This window comes from Talpa europaea, assembly GCF_964194135.1.
Source record: "Talpa europaea genome assembly, chromosome: 15".
NCBI classification, from domain to species: domain Eukaryota; kingdom Metazoa; phylum Chordata; class Mammalia; order Eulipotyphla; family Talpidae; genus Talpa; species Talpa europaea.
This window is the reverse complement of record NC_140083.1, coordinates 8,442,097-8,466,865: the sequence shown is the minus strand read 5'-3', so window position 1 is coordinate 8,466,865 and position 24,769 is coordinate 8,442,097. Positions and strand designations below refer to the sequence as shown.

Sequence of the window (24,769 nt, the reverse complement as noted above, 5' to 3'; positions counted from 1 at the left end):
CCCCTTTTTTTCTCCACAAAGGTTGCCTGATGGGGTGGCTACAAATATATAAAAAGGAATAACAAAAGCAAGAGGACTCTCCAAACAGAGTATGCAAAAATCCATCTTATGCCTGTTTTCTGCACCTCTTTTTGCCCTGCTGTGTGTGTGTGTTTGTGTAGTTGAATGCACTACGCAGATGTTTTTGAATGGTGTTGCTACACACTTTTATATCATTTGTATAAATTATTACATCATTTGCCCAAGCCATGATAGACTTTTCAAAACCAGCTGCACATGGTTTACTGTTAAGGAGTTGCACAGTTGAATCCTATTGTTTTTATGTATTATTGAAATCTTAACTAGAAGCATTATTTCAGAAAAAGCTTTTTTTTGTAGTTAATATTATTCTTTTAAGACTGAGGAGCTAAAGTAGTTACACAGGATCAAAGTCTTGGGCATAATTACCGTGAACTTTCATTTCAAAAGGTTATGGCAATGTCGGTTCTGGCATCAGTATGTGAGAATACCCATCGCTCACTCTTTTACTATCTTTTAAAATCCTGTGTGCCCACTATCCCCGAGCACACTGCAGAAGTAAAATTGATTTGATGTAACAAAGCAAGCCTTAAATGAAATTTCCTGAAAATCTTGTCTGGAAAATAAATCTAATTACTGTAATTAACAGTGAAAGCCAAAAGAAGCATCCTGCACCACTATTATTATATTATTATTAACATTAGGAAGGTGCTTCATTTGTCAAAGTATTTTATAATCATGTATTAGTTAATCCCCATAACGTGCTGTGGAAGCAATGAAGCTATTTATAGCCAGACTTTCTGAGCTGAGAGTCTTTCAAAAGTCCTTTTGTCTTGCTATCACAATTCTTTATCACCAGCATATCAATGCGAAGAATCATTCTCATTTGTAGAATTTCAGGGATGGGACGGACGCCAGTGGTTATTTGGTCCAAGAAGATCAAGTAGTCAAGGATGTGAAATGCAGGCTTTTTATAAGGCACACTAAGAAATTTGCTTTCTTCTCAAACCCCCATGCCTCCGTGAAAATCAGCAGCTGATAAAAAACCACTGCTATTTTTAAATGTAACATCTTTGTTCCCCACAGTTACTGCAAGAGCAAAAGTTTATACTCAATAGGATTCTTACAATTTCAACAACTATTGGATTTATTGCATCTGGATTTAAATAGCACTGCAGTGGCAATAATATTTACACCCAATGATAACACCAGAAATTCTTATGACTTTAAAATTTGCCATGATTGAGAAACAGCATTAACTGACTATCTGTAACTAAGCAAATGCCATTCTCTAAAAACTGGGCTTCTGTTTTTGTCAAACAGGGAGGGACCCCAGCTCTTCAGTGGAGACAAGGAATAAATACACAGAAGGCTGAGACCCCTCTTTTAATTCAAGGCTTATCCTGATATCCAGTGGCACATGAAGGTCACAGGACTCCAAAAAGATTTGAAAAATGCACGGGGGGCTGAGTGGCTGTGTGGAGAGGGCCTCTGGCGTCAAGTCACAGCACAAGGTGGAGCCCTACCCAGCCACCCTTCATCTGGCATTCTCATCCGATATGCCCTGAGGATGCCCAGATATCAATCAAAATAGTGAGGAGAGAGAAGTGCAGTTCTGTGAAAAAGCAGCTGGCAGGAGCTGAGCCTGGAGCAGAGCTGACTTGGGGGGCCAGGAGGACAGGAATCTGTGGCTCGTGAGACTGGATCTGTGGGCATCCACGCAGGTTGAGAGATACCAGCTACAGGTTGGAAAAGTTCAATTTAACATAAGGCAGGACTTTCAATGGTCAGGAATGCCCAGAGGCGGGGCACGCTCTGTTGGAGTAGGGTAGCAATCAGTGCCAGGTGCCTGGTGCTACCATAACAAATACCACAAGCTGGTACAAGATACCAGTGATTGGGTGGCCTGGACAGAGAGTGTATTTCTCCATGTTCCAGAGGCTGGTTTCTCCTGAGGCCTCTCTCCTGGGCTTGAAGATGGTCATCTTCTTCCAGCCTCTTTACATCATCTTCCCTTGGGGGTGTCTCTGTCTTAATCTCTAATGAGGATCAGGGTCCACCCCAGTGACCTCAGGTTGACTTAACCACCTCTTTACAGACTTTATCTTCACAGAGTAACATTTTGAGGAGCAAGGTGTTGAGACTCCCACAGACAGATTGGGGGGCTGAAGTGGGAGGGACACAAGTCAGGCCATAACCCAACCTATTCAAGAAGGATGTGAAAACCAAGACAACCGGTGATTCCAGCAAGGGAAGTCGATGGAGGAATTGAAGCATCAAATCTGAGGTGTCCTTGAAGGTCCCTTCAGGCCTGAGAGCGACAATTCTAAATACTGCAAGACAGGACCTAATGGCTGCTGCTAAATATTATTAACACAATAATCTCCCCGGGGTTTCAGACAAAAATTACATTTTCATGGCAGCTTAAATGATTGATGAGACATTCTGCTCTTATTTAAACCTTCCCCACGGAAAGGCCCAGGCAGGCATCTCAAGCCCGTGTCCGCTGAGCTCATCAGCCGCCCTTACCTGTGGAAGAGGACGGACTTGACTAGAGTGACCACATCCCGGCTGGCGTTGTACCCGGCGCACACGATGGCCACGTGGATGGTCTGAGAAGCAAAGACAAGAGGACGAGCAGTTAGACAGATGGACGGCAGCCTTCCTGGGGCTTCAGACCACACCACAGGGCAAAACCGCCCCTATTTCTTGCTGGAATCATTAGGGAACAAAGGGCACAGTCTGCAGCTGTGGAAAATAACTCGAGCCTGTTTTATTAAGGCCTTTTTAATCGGTTTATGGAGCTATCATCATTTGGAGACCATTAAGGCTCTGTTCAATTACATTTTGGGGACGAGAAATGGCGGCAGCTCGGATAGGCAAACATGGAGTCCCCTGCCCCCAAGCTGGGAGGCGGTGACAACTGGCCACGAGAGAGAAGGAAGAGACACTGCAGAGATGAGGTGATGGCTTGGAGCTGGGGGGGTTCCCCAAGAGAACCAGCCGTAACGCTGTTTCTCAGGTTAGGTCCCCCTCACGGGCCCATGAACACCTCTGGGCCCCCTGGGATGGCATCAGAGAACGGAGATCTGCAGGATTGAAGGGCACCTCTGGGTCACCTTGTCTGGGTCAAGAGCACGCGAATGCTAGCGCCATCTTTCTACCCAGGGAGACCCTGGGGAAGTGGGGGGCTGGGTGACCCCTACAACATGAGATGCCACGTACGTCCTGCAGGATGTCACAGGGCAAGAGAGGGAATGATGCCAAGTGCAGATACAGGGCTCCGCACTTTGTGCTCCCATCACAGCAGAAGCACCCTTGAGAGCCCTGCTTCCCAAACTGGGTGCCTTGGAGCTTGGTGAGCTTCCCAAACAGAGTGACTTGGGCCCTGCAGGCTGTGAATGAGTGACAGGTGATGAGGACACTCATCTATAGGGCCTCAAAGCCACCAGGCAAGGCCGATTCCTACCAGCCTGGCTGCCCGCTGACAGCAACTTTTCCATCGCCTTCTCGCCATCCGATTTCTGTTCTCTGTGTGATCCAGGACTTGATGCAGAGTGGACAGCTGCTCTAAGGCCCCCGGACTGGGAGTCACCCAGGCTCTCAAAGCAGCTGAGGGCCACTCACAGCTTCCTTTGAACTGAAACTCACCTCCTACCCGCACTGCAGCCTGTGCCAGGCTCTCCCAGAACAAGTCTCTCCCTAGCCCCAGGTTGGGCAGGTCCCTTCCTTCCCTGCCAGGGCACCCCACTTAGCCACTTCCAGAGCAGTTCTCACAGCTGGCGGCTCCCCTCTGGCTTTCGGGACAAGGAGCCCTGGTTCCAGGTCTATGCTAGCTCCCAACCCGCTGAATGGCCAAGGGAGCTTTCACCACCCCAGGACGAGTCGCGCGACAGCGTGCAATGTGCTTCCAGGACCTCTTCCCGTCTAATCATTAGCTCCGCTCCACCGTGACCACCTGAGCTTCATCTAGATCCTTGTGTTCTTGGAAATCCTGCAACCATGGGCTTGCCCAGACCTGCAGGGGTCTCAGAGCCTCACGCCCATTGCGCCCACTCCTTATCCTCATGGGGGGCCTATACCCCTCGAAGACCCCACCTTGCCTGGGTCCACACTGCTCCCCTGTACATCCTCCCCCTCTACTCCTGGCTCCTTCCAAGCTCAGCCGTCACTCTCAGCAGTGAGGCCCAGCCCGGGCTGCAGGGTCTCTGCTCTTGAACCTGGGGGTCAAGTCGAAAGCCAAGAGGAGATGAAAGGAATGAGAAACATCCCAAGAGCTGACATTTACTGAGCAAATGACTACCTTCCAGGTATGGGCTTGACCCTTCATATGACAGTTCAGGAAACTCGGGCGCAGAGAGACAGATGGGAATTCTGCACTAGTAAAGACAGGATTGGAATTCTCCAACAGTTTCTTCATGTACATTTCTGGTAGCAGGTCAATGCCCCTCCTCAGACTAGTCAGCTCAGACTCTGCTGCCCCAGATCTGAACCGACTCTGCTGGAAGCCAGGAGGAGTTCACTCCCCCTAGGATGTTGGCGACATCCTTTATGGTGTCACTTCCAGAGGGCGCAGGACACCTGGCATCGAGCAGGTGGGGGTCAGGGATGCTGCTCAGCACTCTGTGGATCCAACACAGGGCAGCCCCCTAAAAATGGCACAATCCAGTTCCCCCTATAAATAGCACAGAACAGGTGCTCTAAAAATGGTATGGGGCAGCACCTGTAAAAATGGCACAGGGCAGTTCCCCTAAAAATGGCACAGGGCAGCCCCCCAAGAAAGAACTACCTGCTCTGAAGCAAGGGTGCTGCTGAGATCAACTCTTGCTTTTAGAGCAGGGGGTGAGGGAAGGCCCGGGGATACAAATGCTACCTTTCTCAGTCTAACATACGCATGTCTTAATTTCCCCACCTGGAAAACGAAGATACCATCGCTCATCTCTGGATAATGTCTCCAAAAGACGCAGGATAAAAGACTATAATGCGATGCAACAACTGCCACCGTTTAGATCAAGAAGGCGACGGACAGGAAAGCGCCCGCACACGTGCGGGCAGGCGTCCCAGCCAGGAAGGGGACAGGAATGGCTAAAAGCTCGCTGCGCCGGGCTCTTCTGCATGGCAAATATTTATATATGCGGCCTCCGTGATATCAAACTTTGTCTTGGCTTCAGGGTTCAGGGACTTTTTAAAACAGGCCCATTAAATGTAAGCACAAGTGCGCACATTCTCAAACATTTTACAAATTTTCAATCTCTTCGGTTTCATCCAATACACCTGCCACCATGAATAAATTCATCACTGGGAGCCATGGCAGTGGGCCCTGCCTCTCAGGGAAGCAGAAAATCGGAGTGGCATTGAATATGCTCTTGAAGACCTTTGGGATCCAGATGTCATGGTCCAGAAGAGAAGGGCTGGCGGGGCCCTCGGGTAGGGGTGGCGGTGAGAGAAAGGGGTGGGAGGCAGGAGGAATGTGCCTCATCAAAGCAGATCAGAGTCTCACTATGAGGATGGTCATTCTTCCCAGGCCCTTCCCAGGGTTTCTGATTCTGACACAGGGGCCTGAGGGCCAGCCTGTGTCCACGTGACTCTGAGGCTTCTGGTCCAGGGACCACATTCGGATTCCCTGCTCTATTGACAGCGCTTTGAAGAATCTGGTAAAAATTCAACATGCGCTCGCTGAGAATATGTTGAGAGAGCAAGGGGTGTTCACTGAATCTATCTGCAATACCTCTCCACCAGAGAGCTCCACTTGCCCCACTTGTCTGAAACAAGTAGAGGCAGACTCCTCCGATGGCACCACACTCCTGAGCCATGGCATTTGGGAGTGGGGACGAGGCCATGGGAGAACGTGGACTGCAGCTTCTACTGTGCAAAGAACACATTCCTGGAAATCTGGAGAGGTAGCTGAGGCCCCAGCTCTGCCTCTGGCCAGATGAGTGACCTTGGGCAACGCACTTAACCTCTCTGACCTTCATGGGTCCTCCAGCAAAGGAGAGGGTTAGAATCCCTACCTACAGTTATCCCAACATCCAGGGTTGGCTAAGATCCCATGGCTTGGAGTCGGCAGCAAAGCAAGAGAGTAAGTTTAAATCCACACTGCCCCTTCTTACTAAAACACACACGCAGCCATTAACATTCAAAACGTACTGCTAATATGCCATCTAAAATCATCTTACAAACCTCCAGGGTGCTGCTCCTTTCTTGGGAAATCTCTGAGCATACTCTAAATTATTTGTGCTAAACACTGAACCACAGACCCCAAGACAAAATTATTTCAGTCCTACAGAAAACAGCAGTGGATGCCCCGTCGCTGCAGTGGAAGCCAAGACATCAAGAATTGGGCAAGAGGGAGAAGCCGCAGAGGCTGCGGGGCCCAGAGTGAGGACAGGAAGGGACAGTCCTCCCATCTCAAGCTCCTTCCCATCTTTCAAGTTATAACAGCATTACTCAGGACCTCAGTTTCCTCATTTCTAAAAAAGGGGTAATAACTATCAACTCCCAGGATGTTGGACAGATGAAACAAGAGGGTTAAAAAACAGTGCTAGAGACTGGCATCCTATAAGCAGTTGATACGTATCAGAAATCATTATTATTAATTATTATTATTATTATTATTATTATTACTACTACTACTATAAAGAGTAATTACTGGGTCTCCCCTGGTGGCGCAGTGGTTGAGCGCTGGGCTGCAAAGCTGCCTGCAGCCTCTGCAGCGCCGGGTTGATCCCCGACCACTGGTGAGGGTCCCACATGGTGCGCAGACCTCTCCTGCCATGCCCGCTGCTCCCCTCAGCAGTGTACTTCGTCAGTCTGTCTGTTCTGTTCCCCGCTCTGGCTCTGGTGAATTCTCTCACCCTCCCGTGCTTCTGACTGTACCCAGTGCTTGTGTAAATAAATAAATAAATAAATCTTAAAAAAAAAAAAAGAAAAAAAGAATATTTACTATGCTTTGACCTTATATATTCTCTAAAGTCAGGCATCCTTTTCTTTCCTTCTGCCTTCATTCCCCACTCCCCTTGAAGGAGACATTGATATAGTCTTTCCCCTTGATGAAACGAAGGCTTTCAGAGCTTCTGGATTCCCTTTGCTCTATTAAATGTTGGTGTTGTCTTTATTCTCTACTCATACAAGGACAGAAGACATAGGGGTCAGGAGATGAGTATTGAATCACTCATCATCTGGGCCACAACAGCAACTGTATAAAGTTAGGACAGATCCTTTATTTTTCTCTGCTTTAGTTTCAGCTTCATTTGTTATTGTTGTTCTTAAAGGCAAATTTTCAAAAATAATTTTTACAAGAAAACAAATATGCCAAGCAGATCAAGGCAGACCTGCTTCAGGGAGAATACAGCAGGAGGCTCCAGAAACAGTGTCCCCGGCAATGCCCGTGATGTGGTCACCTGTCTCCAAGGATGCCTCCAGCTGGTATTCATGACTTGGGTAGCCTCTCCTGCACCAAATCAGCACTGGTCTATGTGTCTAGTTGAACTTGGTAGGAGCAGTAGATGACATGCACATCTAGGTCATATAAAAGATTGTGGTTTCTTCCTTTTCCTGCTAGATCACTAACCCCAGAGAAAGCTAGCTTCTACAGTGGAAGAATACTTGAGAAGTCCAATGGAGAAATCCCAGGCAGTCCAATGAAGAACACTCAGAAAGCTCTATGAAGAACACCCACACAATCCAATGGAGAATACTCAGGGAGTTCTACAGAGTACACTAAGGCAGCCCAATGGAAAACACTCAAGCAGCCCTATGGAGAACACAACAGGCCAACAAAGAACACTCTTCAGTTCCAGTCAGGCTCATGCACCATCCAGGAAGCAGATTCTGCAGTCCCACTCAGGCCCACACATGACTGCTGTCTCAGTGGACATACTACCTCTCACCTAAGGAAACGTCTTGAGCTACAATCCCTGATCAATTGCAACAAGATTCCTGATTTTCAGAAATGATATGAGATAATAAATCCTTATTGTTTAAGTCCATTACATTTTGGGACGACTTGCTAATAAGCAATACATAATTCAGATTAGGGGAAGAACACTTAAAATACCACTATGGGTGCTAAGGCTCCCTAAAAATCCTTTATAAGAAAATCCTACTAGGTTTCTTCTAGCTGTAACATTCCCTAATTCCAGGGCCTGACATACGGAAGATATTTTAGTGGATTTAAATCCTTGAAGGCACCCCAAAGATGACAGATGAAGCTAATGAAATGTAAATCCAAATGCTGTAACAGTATTTCCCAAAAACAACATGATGAAGATTCCACAGTCTTGAAGATGAATTATAACAATAGAATAGATCAAACACACCCAAAATGCAGCGGGGTCAGTGAGGAGCCCAGAAAATACAGGTGAGAGGTGCAAAAGTTTATAAACAGATACCTATAGCAAAATGGTAAAAGTCCTGGGTCTCCCTGGTGGCGCAAGGGGTTAAAATGCAACCTATGAAGCTATCATCAGCCACTGCAGCACGAGTTCGATCCCCAGCCAGGGAGCAACCCACATGGCGCAGCAGACCTCTCCTGACTCGCCCACTGCTCCCCTCAGCAATGTACTTCAGTCAGTCTGCCTGTTCTGTTCCCTACTCTGTCTTTGGTGGATCCTCTCACCCGCCACACCTCTGGCCTGTACCCCAGCTCTCGTATGCATAAATAAATAAATCTTTTTTTAAAAATGGTGAAGTCCTGCTGAGCTAACAAGGGTTAAATGTACATTACCTTTCATTACTATTGCAAAATGAAGTTTAAACATGGAGTCGAAGGAATGAGAGCTAGTTCCTTAAGGGTGGTTTAACATCAGAAAGCACCACTCACCGGGTTCTCTAAAAGAAGATCAGTTGTCATTTTAAAGGCTATATTCTTTGACATTCTGCACATAGAGAGATGAGCTGCATGTTCCTTTTTTTCCCCTTGAAGATGGCCGGACTTTTGCAACTGTTTAAGAGATTACATTATGAGCAGAAATGACACTGAGGTCAGATCATAAAAAGGGCCTCCTTTCTGCCTTGTTCACGGAATCCCTGTGCTTAATGCCTTCAGCTGCCCCATGAGCAGCTCTCTGTCACGCGACGGCCATGATGTGAGGAAGCCCAAGATTAGCCATGCATGGAGACCACATGGAGAGACACCAAGTCCCTAGGAAAGTCTGATGCTGGGCCAGCACCCACTGCTTCAGCCATGCACTGTTTTAACATCAGTCACAAAATAACAAAAACTGTGAAGCGAAGCCCTTCCTGAACCCCTGACCCACAGAAAACATTAGAGCAAATAAAATGACTGGTTTTTAAGTCACTGCTTAAAGTCATTACATTCTAGGTAATTTGGTAGGCAGCAACAGAGAACAAGAATATTCATAATCAGTACATGTGACACTCATACCAAGCTAGTTTCCCTCTCCACTGCACTGGGAAGAACATGTTATTATTCTCCTAACAATGAAACAGATGCCAAAAGGGTAACTCAATTGCCCAATCCCCTAAGGTCACATGACTCGTGAGCGGCAAAGCAAAGCTGCCTGGGCAGGAATTCTGACTCTAGTAGCAATGATTTTTCTGCCAAACCCTAGATGACTTCCAGAATAATCCAGGAAAAAACATACACATATCTTTACACAGATAGACACAGCAGCAATCGAAGAGAATTGCTGTGCTCCCAGTTCCAGGCACACAAAAACCAGTCCCTCCGTAGAGCCCCACTCCCTGACAGCAGGAATATGCAAGAACCAAAGCATGATGTACCTGGAAGGGCAAATCATTAGGAAAAGACTATAAGAGGGAGCAAGGCCTGAGGAGGGCCCTATGTTCTATCACCAGCTACCTCAGCTGACAGCCTCAGCATCATTATGGAAGAGTTTTCTGAAATACTTGTCAAACCCCAGAGAAGTTTCCACACAAAGGAGATGATGGTGGCGTCCTCAGTTCCTAGTACTGTGCCCTGACAGGGTGTCAAGACGAGTTTCAGCATTTGGAGCTGAAAATAGTGTCAATGAAGAGAGGCTTCTATTTTGACTCCACTGACTGACATTTCTTGTTTGCCTCTATGTTTTTTTTTTTTTTTCCCCACTGAGATCTTTAAAGACAAAAGTGATGGTGACAGGGGAAGTCTGCTCATGGGATGAAGCCAGCTCTCCAGGGCAGCATGCACACAGAGCAGACGGTAACCAGAGATGTCGGCAACTTGAGTCTTTTGAATTCAGCTGTAGAGGCTCTAAACAGGACCAGGAGGTCATTACAGGTGAATTCCTGTCAAAGATAACTTTCTGGGTCTAAGAAGCAACTTTATCAAGACAGACAGACAAGTGAATAAAATATAACTCGGGTGAAGCAAAAGACTAAGAAATAAGTTCAAGGTCTGCATTCCTAGACCATTACTTTATCTGCCAAGGAGCACAAGGAGAAAGGGAACCCCCTCATTTATTTGTGCTGTGCCTTAAAACAGTCATTTCCAATCAGTCTCTGCTATCTGTGTCATTTGGATAGATGTTTTTAGTACTCATGTTCTTGAGACCTTCTCCAAATGTTTCTCAAATCAGTAGGTCTGGGGCAGGTGAAGAAGCATGTCTGAAAGGTAATTCATGAAGAAGCATGTCTGAAAGGTAATTCTAATGCACAACCAAATATGGGAACCACCCAGGGGACAGACACCATTCACTGTAACCATAATATCTCTTCTTTCCAGTAGCAGAACTTCAAGGTGCTAATGGGGAACATGACTTTTTTTTAACAAAACCCGTCATTTCCAGGCTCCCTTGCCGCTATGTGGCAGCTAAAGGCACCCTTGCAATAAAGTCTTGCCAAAGGTCCACTTCCCTATGGTCCATTTAAACATTTCATCTTTCCTGACAGCTGAATGCCCTGATGCTAATCCAAACCATGAGATGACCTTGGGAATAAACAGTACAGTGGGCAAAACCCCAAGCGTTGACATCTTGACACCAAAGCTTCAAACTTCTTCAACATAGAGAGGAATAAGATGCAAAGCCATCTGGGTGTGCCATCTAATCCTGTGCTAGATGGGCAAATTCACAGTGAAAGCTAAAGGGAATAAACTAGCTTAGATTGTTCCTCAAATTCTAATCATCTCTTGTCACCATTGAGATAGCATAAGGCAGGAACTTGATTTTAATCCCTAATTTACAGACAAGGAAACAGAGACCAGAAAGTGGTAGAACTTACTCTGTGGTGCACATATATTGAACTAGAATGGCCAGGATGCCTGTCTCCCAGCAGTTGTTTGCCCACATTATTTTGCAGGACACTTGGTACAGAAGCCCTCTTTGGAATGTATACCTCTCAGAAAACTGAGCAGGGAAAAGATCTTAGCTAGACACCAGCAGCAGGAAGGGAGACCCCTATTTTCTCTCTCTGTTTCGCTTGCTCCCCCACCCTCTTTTTCTTTTCCTATTCTATTATTCCCTTCCATGATTTCTGGTCAGTTTTTAAACAGACCTGAGTTATAAATCATATAAATATATTTGCGGAAACAAATCTTCCCCCTCTAGGCCGATACACTCAGTTAGCAGGGTTCCATCACCCCTCTATACTGACCTCACGACTGCCAGAAATTAAATAAGTCTTCATCCAGCCACAAACAGAAGTTCCCAGAATGTGGGACCTCGCAGACCAGCCTAGGCCAAGGGAATCTGTTAACAGCACTGAGTCCTCATTTTCAAAGACATAAAAGAGATATTGACTAAAACAGGCCACGAGCAGGACTGTGGAAATGGAATGAAATGGGCTGGCAGGCAGGTAGGATGTAAGACAGGCTGACGGTAGCACCTCCCTATTTGTTTATCATCTCCTCCTCCACTTCCCAGCTCAGCATATAAGAACCAGAAGAAAGGGAGTCTTGTCTCTTTTTCATTCATTGTTATTTCCAGCACGCAGAACAATATGAGATCCATACTGTTGGCTCAATAAATGTCTGGGGAATGAATGAATAAGTAATGATAACACGAGGATCCCCTCCCTGCCCAGCTTCTCTGTGCTTGTCTAGCTGGCCAGCTACAATGTCCCCAACCTTTTCCTGCTATGGATGTCATCTATCAACCATTCTCCGCTCTCCACCAATTATCAGGCAGCTTAGAGAATTCAAGAGAAATTCTATTATCATTGGGGCTCTCCCTAACTGTTTCAGTCCCAAATCTCCTTGAGTGATCTACATCACTCTTATCAATCCTATATCCTCCTGTGATAGGCTATACAGAATCACCAATACTAATAACCCTAATCACAGGAATAGCCCATTAAAGTTTGCAAATTACTCAAAATTGAAAATACACTAGGTGCCAGGCACTCTTGGGGCTTTAGAGGCCACCCCATTTAATACTCCATGCAGCAGATATTACTTTCTGAAGTTTATCAATAGGACATGGGAATGTCAGAGAAGTTAGGTAACTTGCTTAAGTACACAGCAGAAACCACCAGAGCTAGGACATGAACCCGGGCCTGTTGCTGGTCTCAAAAGGTTATGTTTTTAATAGGGAGGATCTAATTTCTCTCCACAGGAAGCAGGGAGTGAGTCTATGTGTGTGTGTGTGTGTGTGTGTGTGCGCGCGCGCGTGTGTATGCATATATGTTCAGTACACACATAAGCCCAGATACACACAAGACATGCGGGGTGGGAGTGCTAGACATGGGGTGAGTACATTTTCCAAATCCCAGAGTTACTTGAGAGTATGCTCTAAGATGGGGGAATGATATTAAGCCAGAAGTCCAGATGACTGCCTTAGGTTAGCAACAAGTCTCTGGTTTGAAGGGCAGAAGCTGTTCAGAAGGGGAGAATGAGGCCCAAGGAACTGCCCAAGGTGGCTACCACTCCACCACTCACACTGTAAGCAACAGGGTCGCCCATGAAGACAACTAGGTATAGAAATCCTGCGCTTGCTGAAACTCACTGACCACAATGAAACCAGAGACAGTGTCCTTACATTTGCTCCTTTTAAATCTCAGGGGCGTGGACCTTCTGATTTCCATTTTCCAGATGGCAAAACTGACACTCAGAGAGGCTAAATGATTGGCCAGGCATACCGCTAAGCGGGCGCCCCAGCCAGATAAACAGCAGGCCTGAGGCAAGAATGCCAGCTCTCTCCAGACACCCTGGAGCTCGCTGGGGACATCTGCAAAGCGGCGGGGACATGGGAACTTCGGATGAGGGTCCCGCTCTTTACCTCACACTTCTCCACCACCGGCTGCTGCCCGCACTCAGAGCTGTTGCCCGCCACGATGCCAGCACGCAGGCTCTCGCTGTCCCCAGTGCCCTCCTCCATGGAGTAGGTCTTGGAGTGGTTGCCCCGGCGTTGCGCAGGCCCTCGGCCCTGGGCCAGGCTGAGCTGCCGGCGGAGGGCCCGGTTCTCCTCCTCCACCTCGCGCACACGCACCTCCAGGCTCTCCCGCTCCCGCTGGCTGGAGGCGGCGTAGCGGGGGCTGTGGGGCTGGGACTCCAGTGGTGACAGAGACACCGGCTTCCCATCTGAGGGTAAAGAGAGAGCGGGAGAGAATTAACCAGGATGAACACCACCCCCCGCATCCCCTCCACGCACCCCAGACAGCCATCACTACATAGCAAGGCGCCTCTCACAGTACCATTGAATATGGGAAAGCAGATGGAAAGTGAATTACCACAAAAATGCATCAGGCTGAAGTGGGAACAAAGTTGAGAACAGAATGACTTACTACAGTGATAAAAACGAATCTGCTGTTTAGAGAAGATAATCGTAACATCGTTTGTCCTAATTAAATGCACTGACTTCTTTTTCCTAGTTGAAATATTTGTATGTGATAATCTCCTTATCAGTAAAGCACTATGGATACGAAGGAACAGAAGTGTAAGGAAGAAAATGAGAAGAGAAGGGAGGAGAGAAAGAATAGGAGGGAGTGGCAGAAAGCGAAAAAGCAAGAGGAGGAAAGAAAGGTGGAGAAGAAATATAAATAATGCATGTCTGTTTAGTTCTTTTGATGTGAACTCCTACGCATCCTTCAAAACCCCACTTCAAAAGCATCACCTCCCAGGGGATGCCTTTTTCAATTTACAAACAAAAATATCCCACTGCATATTCCAACAGCATTGTGTAGAGACTGCTATAAAATCCTGCAAAATACCATCACACTGTATTTGGAAGATTGTTTTACCAAATCCATCTCATGAAGACTAGAAGTTCAAAGAAGACATAGACTAAGTGGTACTTATCTTCATGGTAGCATGTTACAATATATGATAAATGCTGAAATGGCTGAAGCAAGTGTCCATGTCTGGATAAAATATTTAAGTGCAACAAGAAAGAAAAAAAGTACAAGTGTCACCAACCTCAAATTTTTCCCCAAAAAATAGACACCCTTCAACTAAGCACCAGCCATGCTCTATTTCACGATCATTCATGGGGAGGATAAGCAGGTTAAAGTCACACAACCAGCATGCAGCAGGGTCACAATCTGAACCCAGGTCTCACTTACACCTGCGTCTGTTTACTCTCCACTTAAATGAACCTTCACAATGCACAGTCCCCCCCTTATCTGCAAGGCATATGTTCTGAGACATCCCTACTGGTACAGAACTCTATATACACTATTTTTTTCTTATACATATACACAGTGTGTCTGGGTTTTCACAAACCCTTTGATTTGCCTCCTCATGGCCTTAGGCTTACAACCTGACCTCCTGGTCTTTGCCTATCAGTGCAGGAAACAGGACTCAACAAATTCCACCACCCAGACCCCAGATTAACATGGCATCGCTGGCCCATTACAAGCCCCCACCCCAAGTTTTGAAGGTTGTTTCCTGTTTGGTAAAACCAAATTAGTTCATGAGAAAGAAGGAGGCCACTGCCAGCAATGGTCTTTCTCTAAGCCCTGGCGCCTTGGGAGTGGCTGGATGAGATGAGCACTGGCCTGGGGTGGTGGCCGAGGGATGCTGTGTTGCCTGCCGTCTGCACAGCTCTGGAGGCCACGTGCTGCTGGGGTCTGAGGTTGTCCCTGCCCAGGCAGGTGGCAGGGATGTCCCCATTACTGACAAAGACAAGACTCTGACTGTGCCACTGTGCCCCCTGGGAGGTGTATGGGCCTGGGAGCCGGTCTCCATGACGGCACGCAGCAAGTACCTAGGGCCAGAGCTGCAGACACTCTGGGGCCCAGGGCCTCCTTCTTCACAAAAAGGCCACCAGGTCCCAAAAACCCTGGAACATTTGCAGCAAATGGGAACTCCAAGTCTGTCCTGTGGAGAAGTAACTTGTATGCTCTGAGCTTCAGCTTTCCCTTCTGCGAACTGGGAGCAAACATCTAGCCTTGAGGGGGTGACAGAAGCTTTCAGACACACCCCAGTACAGAGCAGCCAGCACTGGGCCTCCCGCTGGAAGACAAGACTGGTGACCTCTGAATACTCCTTCCCAGGGGCTGAGAGTGGTGGGGAGATGGCTTGATGGTGTGAATTAGGGTGGTGGAGGCTGGAAATTTTCTAAACACAGAGCTGTCCTCTGAAAGCCTACAGGGGCCACAGCACAAACCTCAGCTCACGGGGGATGCAACCTCCCTGCTATGTTGTGCCTTCAGCCTGAGGCAGGTCAAAGCTCACTCGAAGATCACGGGGCCTGAAGGAAGAAACAGCTAAGCAGGAGGGTGGTTCTGCTACTTACTAATAGTGTCTCAGGCACAGAACTTAGTTTCTCTGTGACTCAGTCTCCCCATATGTAAAATAGGGGACAGGAGTGTGTGTGTGCAAGGGATGGGCACGTGATCTAGCACTAGGTCAAATAAGAGTAGATGTTCAAGCTTCCCCCCACACACCACACGCACATCCCACCAACCCAGAGAGAGGACACACAGAGGCGACAGCAAATGGGGCCCTCATTTATGAGTTCCTTCACCTTGGCTTCTCTGTACCTTTCCTCCCAGGTTTCTATTATTTTTAGACACACCCCATCTATTGGCACACACAGGGCATCTGTTTCACATAATACCTGCGCGTGCTCCGCTGCGGTTCAGCCCACTTTGAGTTTAAAATGTCAAAAGAGACATTATTCAACACCTTAGTTGACAACATCTTCCTCCGTCCTCCAAAATTTCTCAACAAACATGAATTTATCATCGCATTTGAATCTCTGAATCTACTTGAGATGAATGTGCTGAATTAAGAATCAAAACATCCAAGATTCAGAACAAAAAAGGTAAATTGAAAATCAACTTCCATGCAGTGCAGGGACAGAGATGAGAGTCTTGCCAGCAAAAAGTCCCAGTGAGGACAAGTGGGATTGTGTGTGCTGACTGTCTCCGGGGCTCCCTGGAGTGCTGGCATTCAGGGCGACATCAGCACTTGCAAGTGGACAGAAACTGGGCTCACTAAGAAGCAGGACAGGGGTCTGGAAGGGCCTCCCAGCTCTCAGGCATTGCCTGGAGGGACTCACACCAGACCCTGCCATTGGTCAAGAACAACCCCAGCCCCTCGCTCATGAGGTGACAGCTGCTCCCCCCACCCTGCATCTTCCTGCCCAGGATGAAGACACTGCATCCCCAACCTTTATATGGAACCCCCTAAGCCCCAAGTACAGTGTGTCCCCAGGACCTGCCAACTCTTCCTTCCTGATGTTTGAAGCACTGGCTTCTCTCATTCTATTTCAAACATCACATTTGAAACCAAGTCTTTAAATTTTATGTAGAACAGGGGTCATCAAATGTTTTCTGTGGCTTCCAGAGAGTGAATATGTTTTACTCTGTGGGCCACAGGGTCTGTGCGTGATGCAAGCTCTCAGCTCTGCCATGCGGCATAAAGATAAATAAAACACCACCCCTGGGAGTGGCTGCGCACCAATAAAACTTAGAAAACAAGTGGCGGGCACGCTCTGTGGACCCCTGTCCTACAGCCCTGGCCATCCAGCTTCCAGTCACTCACAGGTGCCAGGGATAGGTTCTTCATTATTTAGAGAGTGGACAACGCACAGTAGCAGCTCCAGGTCCTTCAAGGTCATCTGTCAAATTCCATCAACATCTGCTCAGCCCCTACTGAGTAAAGTGCTTAGAAGGTGCGTGTGTCCACTCGTTTTAAGTTAAGTGATTCCATAATGAATGGGTGTTCTCACTATGCCTGGTTAATGGGGCTGGGGAGAGAGAGAGAGACATGATTTAACATGTTCAATGCCAACCCAGCAGCAGTTGGTGAGGGAGGGTCTTGAAGGCAGCCTCATTAGCTCCAGCTCATTGCTCTTTGGCCCCAAACCAGAATGTCTCCCCTCTCCAGACAAGTCCAGTCCTAACGTGTTAGTGTTGCTCCCCTGCACCCCTCGTCCCTTAGGCCAGTGGTTCTCAAGCCTGGACGCCACTGCCGTCCCTTGGGAAGCTTGGTGATGATAGCCTCCTGCACAGACCCCACCCCAGATGAATTAGCTCAGAATCTCTGATGTTGGGGTTTAGTGACCCGCTTCAGAGGCAGCACCTTGCTGGGATTCTCATGGGCAGCTGAGGCTGAGAAAATTCAGCTTAGGCATTTCTCCCAAGCCACCAGGAGTGCCACATACACCTGTTGACTCCAGGCAAATGCCAAGAATTGGCTTAAATGCAAAAGAAGTCTAAGTGTTGTTATATTGACCTTGACCTTTTTGCCCCCATTCATGTTCCTGCTGGAATCTTAGGACAGTTCCCCTCACAGAAGCCAGGACTCCTGGACTGCCGCAACCCAGGCTGCCTGGTGTGCCAGCTCTGCCAGGCCCCAGGCTGTTTCGCTCTGGCAGTTCTCTCCTCCCAGGAAGAGAGTGTTTTCCTAATCAGGGCTCTGCTGCTCCAGCTGCTGGACCTTCTGGCTTCCCTGGCTCTCCCAGGTTCCCGACCCTTAACCAGCAGGTCATTTCCTTCCAACCATCTCTCCAATTTCTAACCTTTCACATTAGGCTGTATTCATAAGTATTTTCTAACTCTTTTTTTCCCTAAAGATTTACTTATTTATGCATATAAGAGCTGGGGTACAGGCCAGAGGTGCAGAGGGTGAGAGGATTCACCAGAGACAGAGTGGGGAGCAGAACAGGCAGATTGACTAAAATACACTGCTGAGGGGAGCAGCAGGCGAGGCAGGAGAGGTCTGCTATGCCATGTGGGTAGCTCCCTGCGCGGGGATCGAACTCATGCTGCAAAGGCTGTGGATAGCTTCATAGTGCCAAGTCTTAACCCCCCGCATCACCAGGGAGGCCCAATATTTTCCAAATTTTTTAACACAATGCCTTTCTTGTGTTTAACCTGAAAATTTCCCACCCTCCTGCAATCCACTTTGAAATTGCAGAATAAGTTGAACATTGTAGCTGTTGTCATTTTAGAAAAAGTATATAAAATTCAGTTTGATAAGTCTCTCATTTAATTTTTTTTTTTTTTTTTTTAGAACTTTTCACCACTGGAGGTCCACATGACAGGGGCGCCTGCTGGGTGTCACTAATTCCAGTGGACAAGTCAGGGTAAAGCAGCGGTTTGGGCTGAGCTTTTTTTCCTAAATCCCACAACTGCGGAAACAGACTTGCTGTGGGGAGGGAAATGGTAGTGATGACAAGTAAAGGCTGCTCACTGATTATGGGGTAAATCGCGAATATTTTACCTAAAAATCCCCCAAAGTGCTTTTCTGGAAGTAATCTTTGGCAACCAAAGCAAACTTGGGTTCCAGCAAAGACCTTGGAGATGTTCTGGCAAAAACTGCACCACAGTAAGAAAAGAGTCGCTCACAAGCTTCTAAAAAATTTGCAGCCACACGACCGGGGAAGGAAGCCTGGATTTGTTCCCTTATAATGGGCTCGATGAGATTTGACTTTTTTCCACCATGAAATTATTTTGCAGAACCTCCTTTCAGAGCTTCATTAAGTCAAGAAAATGAAGACGTTTTTAGCACCAATTTGCTGTATCCATAGCCGGATTTTGCCTCTAAGTGCTTGAAGTATATCCTAATGAGCAATGATGTCAGTGGTTTGCCCCTTAAAATTCCAATTTCAACGATTCCAAAGCTTCAAATGCTTTCTGCCAAATATCCTGCGTTCTGAAAGTTTGAGGCAGTTGGTCTTTGAACTACTGTTCTCAGACCAGAGTGACTGAGTCTTTTAGTTTCTAAATCTGGCCAATCCTATTTCTCTTTGATGTACAAGGAGTCTAAGTCTGAACAGGACTCTGTTAGTAGCATTCAAATCCTCGACAAACAAGGCAAAGGTACTTAGTGCTCTATATTCTATACACTTGAACAGCATGACAGCAGAGTCAAGCCCTTCTCTTAGATTACCCAGGGGATTAGAATACCCCCTCTATGGGAAGGCAACGTCACAGAACATTCTCGAAAATGTGAGTAGTCACCCCAAATCCAGAAGATCAACCAGTGTGAGAACAGAGTATGTCTACCTTCCGGTATTCTTCGATCACCCCCAACTTGCACTTGGGTCTCCACCCAAAGACACCCAGCTTTATTGGAAAGCACCCATGGTTGAGTTTGCAAATGCAGAAGCCCCCCTTTCATACCAACTTGCATCATTTCTTACCCATTCAACAGTAGGGCACAATCTCCTTCATTATAGAGTCATCCAAACTAAAAGCCAAAAAGGCATAATGGTCTTATCCTTGGCAAAGCATGTATAGAGTATCGTCACCCAAGTCGTCCACAAGGCCCTGGACTGTGGAATCAAACCCAGAAATAGTCTAGCTCTTCTTTAATTTCTTTCTGGCAGCACTCAAGATGAAAGATTTCATAAGCATTTTTCTACTGATCTAATTTTCTTTAAGATCTAGCAATAAATGTGTTATTTTATATGAAATATTCATAGCCCTTATAAAGCCCCACTAATATGCTCCAAGACTGGCAAATCATGTGTCCTGTAGAGAATCATATTTTACAATAATCATTTTTAATGAGGTTTGAGTTGGTGGGGGAGGTAGAGTAACTGAAAGCTTGTCCAAATCAGAAGGTGCATGGATTGATTCTTTAGCAAGGTTTTCAAATCTTATTTTTTAGTTGTCACACTAAAGATGCTGAAAACTATCCTCTGATAAAAACAAGAATCCATACTTGCCATAAGCCTCGACTGTCATTCTTGATGGTCATATTCATTTACCAAAAAGGATTTCTGTGGTTTTTTTCTTGTTTCCATGGGGGAATACTGGCAATGATGTCTGGTTCAGATTACAGAGGGATGAAAGATGTTACTGGCAGACAGCAGCTAATTCAGGATTCCAGACAAATCAGCAAAGCCGGGCCGATCCAGTCCTGCTCCGATACCCTCCCCACTGCTTACAGACCATCTTATTCAGGGCTGGAACGTCAGAGTAAAAGGTTCTCCCAGGAAGGGAGGGTCCACCATAGAGCACGGACATAGGTATTCTCTGGTTGGGAGGATGGTGGTCTCATGCCATGGGGTAGAAAGAGGAAAACTGAATGTAAAACTAGACTAAAAGTCTAGAGAGTGTCCTTCATGCTTATCTCTCCCCAAAGGTATGTACATGCCAAATCTGAGCACAAGTTCTCTTCTCTGAGTTGCACCTAGTAAGGATTAACACCTGGGACACATCCCTTGCTCCCTGATTTACATGATACTTTCTGGCCCTTAGGACATACCTCATTTCCTCCAAGGTCAAGTGGTTCTAAGTCAGAGCCAATGGCCTTCTGCAAACCTAACACTCCTGGCCTGACCACCTGTGGATGTCAGGATGGGTGCAGGGTGCACTCCCAGGAGAACCCAGCTTTGGCCTGTGTTGTGATGATGCATTTAGACCTGATGAGGTGTGGCGAGGAAGGGGTGGAGGGAGATGAGCAGAGTTGGTTATCAGAGACAGGTAGGGCTCTTTATTTATACCTGTTAAAGTCGGTATAGGCCACATAGCCAAGGAGTAGTCATTCTCCATAAGGAATATTCTAACTATTTCAACAGACAGGAAACAAGGCTCTTTGTGAATGTGGTTAGCTGATTCCTTCAACAGCAACCCTCTCCTCTAAACTGCCATGTCCCCTAAATCAACGTTATCATTCTCAGATCCATTGTAAATTAAAAACAAGAAAACACAAGCCATGGCCTGCCTGCACATCCCCATGCCTACACATGATTGCCCTCCTTTTCCTCATGTTTTCCCTTCTTCACAGTCCCCAACCCCCCTTTATCAGCTTGACATACTTAAGGTTGTATTGCAATTCCAATATAATCTATTCCAATGAGTACCTATGTGGAAACAGGAAAAAAACAAAAAAAAGGAAGAAAAGAAAAAACCCTTATCATCTCTTTTTTTCAACCTTTTCTGACAAATCCAAACTAACCCTCGGGGGGCGGAGGGGGGATCAGAAATGGAGAATGAGATTTTATCAGGATGGATTGGGGTGCAAGGGGATAGAAGATTTCATCAGCAGCTCAGCTTGACAGAAATAACACCTTATCAGGATGGGCACTTGGCAAAGATAAGACATTACCGAGAGCAAGATACATGTTTGGGTAAAATAGTGTGCCAATACCTATTAAGCAAAACCTGCTGTCTCTTCTTTTGATGGGTTGCTATTTTCTTCCCAGCCCCACTCCTGGAATGGTGGAGATATTTTTTATAAGGTGTTCCCAACAGTACCATAAAAGCAAGAAAAATAAAACTAAGGACCCTCGACTCAACTCCATTGTGAATCGAAGCTGGGGCTTTCACTAGATTTCCTGCTGTTGGGAGGGGCAGGGAACCTCCCCCTTTCCTGGGGACCACCCTGTTACACTACAACCCCCTCAATCATGGACTCAGGGCGGTGGCGTGAATGTCACGTTTGCAATAGCCATGGGTGCAATCTGGCTCACGCTGTGGTGATGCACCCCCCGGCATCTGTTCAGGGAAGACCTGTATAGATGCAGGCAGGGACCTCGCTGGGTTACCTTTGTTTCCAGAATATCTCAGACAATGTGTGTAAGAGTCTTTTCTTGTGGTTGTTGGTTACAGCTGTATTAAGTGAGTCTCCTAGGACACAGGTGGCCAGATGATGGTATCAATCTGGAGTATTATTTCAGGTTTGTTTATTTGTTTGTTTATTACTGATAGCACTGGTTTATAATACTGCCTGATTTCAGGTTCACACCTCTTTTGAAGTAAGTTACCATGCCACACCTGTTGTAGAGCAACCCCGATACAAAAAGGGGTGCCTGACTGTGGGTCCTCACCCGCGTGCTTAAAAGGACTTATCAATGCTCCACTGCAGGCACACGCGAAAGGTTAATACAAGGTTTATTTACAAGGGAAGGGGAATGAGGAAATGTACAGCTCAGGGAGAAAAGTGGGAGACAAAGTTTTAAATGAGTCCTACCCGATCCGCAGATCAGGAATCCCAAATGGCACTCTGAGAGCTGGCCGCGAGCCAGGAGCCGTGAAGCCAGGAGGCGAGCGACAGCGAGCCAGCCCAAGGCCCACGTGTTTGGTTTTTATACCCAACCTGGCTGCCCAACTCCACCCTCAGGTCCCAGCCACTCTCCCTTTGGTGGTGACGGGATTTGTCTTTCCCAAAGTCCTGATGGCTTTAGTCTGGAGTGGGGGTGGGTCCACAAAGCCTGTATGGGATTAGCTCAGGACAGCCTTTCCCCCTAACACACCCACCACCAAAGCATCCATCTCTCTTTACCCCAGACTGTGATGGGCATTCTTCAGTGCCTGCCACACTGTGGAAAGAGATGAAGACTCAGCAAGAATCACACGACGTCCTCACATCCAAAGGGGAGCCCCAGATTCCCACTTCCCAAACCTTCCGTTCCCCCTTTCAGTCAGTGACATCACCCTGATTCCCACTGCAGTGGCGAAAAAGGGTCTGTTCTTATATAGCTGAGTGTTGGCTTTACCTTTAAAGACCTTGACTATAAACTTCCCACCACCATCCCAGTGCCAGGTCCCACCATTTCTCATCTGGACTCACACAATAGCCCCATGACAGGCACCCAGCCTCAGCTGCCCTCTCGCCACACAGCTGCAGGTGATGTTTAAAATGGTTATCAGACTCCGTCGCTTTCCTGCCCAAATTACCCCCTATGACCTCCCATCAAACCAAGAGCCCAAATATCTTGAAGTAAATGACAAGGTTCCATAAAACTTTGACCTCAGTGCACTTTCTCAGCTCAGCATGAGCCTCTGCTCTCTCTGTTCCCACCATCCTGGCTTTCTAGATGCTCCTAAAATACAAAGCACTCTCTGCCTTGCTCTTTGTATTCACCTTCCTCAGTAGATTTGCTTAAATACCAGTCCTCAGAGAAGAATCTGTAAACCAGCCTCTAATACCCCATTCCTGCCCACATTCAATTCCAATCTTCTTCTCTCTCCTTCCTCTGGTTTACCCTAAGGCACACACTAGCACTGTCCCCCCCCAAGTATAGATGTCTTTGTGGCCTTCTTGTTTGCCTGTTCCCACCCCTAGAATATAAGATAAGCTTGATGGTGAAAGAGTCTTTATTGGATCTGCCTAACCCACTATTTCATCTCCAGAGCCTGGAACCAAGCACACAGTACGCACTTATTAAGTGAGTCTTGGGTAACTAAATCACCAAACTCAAGTATTACTGAAACAATCCATGCAATGATGGATATGATTCTCAATGAGGATCATAACCACAGCTCCTTACTGACCACCCTCTTAGGCTGAGAGTCTCACACATTGTCTTGTGTATGCCCCAACCTCTGAGGTTGGTTACACTCTCCCATTTTGAAAAGTTCAGGCTAACTGAACTTAAGCAACTTGCCCAGATTTATAACAAAAACAGGAAAAGGAGCAGGTTGAATTGACTCCTCCCCCTTCCCCCAAATACTGTTTTCACTCTACCTTCTGCCTCTAAATAGCTCCTTCTGTTAGGGGGAAATGATGTCCTGAGTTAATCCCATACAGGCTTTGTGGACGCCACCCCCACTCCAGACTAAAGTCATCAGGACATTGGGAAAGACAAATCCCATCACTGTTAGGGGGAAAAGGATGTCCCAAAGCTAATTCCATATAGGCTTTGTGGACTCTACCCCCACCCCAGGTCAAAGCCAAAGACATTGGGAACTCCAAATCCCATCACCACCAAAGGGAAGGTAGCTGGGACCTGAGGGTGGGGTTAAGCAGCCAGGTGGATATAAAAGGCAGACACGTGGGCTTTGAGGGGGGGGGGTCCCCCATTTTGGCTCTCCGCCAGCTCGCAGCTCCGGCCAGCTCTGAGAGTGACTTTGGGTTTCCAGGTCGTGGGATCAGGTAGGACGCATTAAAGACTTTATTTCCCTATTTTCTCCCTGAGTTGTACATTTTCCTTATTTCCTTTTCTCTTGTAAATAAACCTTTTATTAACCTTTTGTGTGTGTAGTAGACTATTCATAAGTCCCTGTAGGGTAAAGAAAATATCAGGCTTTTCTGCCCTTCCGCCATCAGGATAGATGATGGATCCTTGTCCTGAATGCATGCCTGATGGCGGGCACCTGGAGTAGGGTGTGGGCATAGGTAGATGGGATTCAGCTGAGTTAAGACTGTGCTTTTAAGGGCGGCATCATGGGGACGCCAGCAGCAGCAGCAGCAGCAGCAGCAGCAGCAGCAGCAGCAGCAGCAGCAGCAGCAGCAGCCGAGAAGCAGCCGAGAAGCAGCAGAACGAACCGCCAGAGAGTCCAGATAGAGTGAAGACTTGCTGGGGGCTGGGAGGCCTGCCCAGCCAGCACCCCTGCCTGCCATATGCCTGGTGAACCCCAAATAAAAAACCTGCAAAACCACTGAGGACTCTGACTCCTCCTTTACCCGGTCTGCATGGGATCAGAAAACCTGCACTGTGGCCAGTCCTGCCCC

At 47.1% G+C, this 24,769-nt stretch overlaps 1 protein-coding gene across 3 annotated transcripts in view; it reads right to left on the bottom strand.

The window, feature by feature from the left end:
* The window catches only part of LARGE1 (LARGE xylosyl- and glucuronyltransferase 1), a gene marked incomplete at its 5' end in the record, with an annotated part of 325,411 nt that overhangs the window by 228,990 nt on the left and 71,652 nt on the right, over nucleotides 1–24,769 (bottom strand). For all 3 annotated transcript variants that reach the window (XM_084255760.1, XM_084255759.1, XM_084255758.1), the window contains 2 exons: nucleotides 2,548–2,630; nucleotides 13,194–13,495. In XM_084255760.1, the coding sequence (XP_084111886.1) occupies nucleotides 2,548–2,630; nucleotides 13,194–13,495 (385 nt within the window). The remainder of the gene's footprint in view (nucleotides 1–2,547; nucleotides 2,631–13,193; nucleotides 13,496–24,769) is intronic.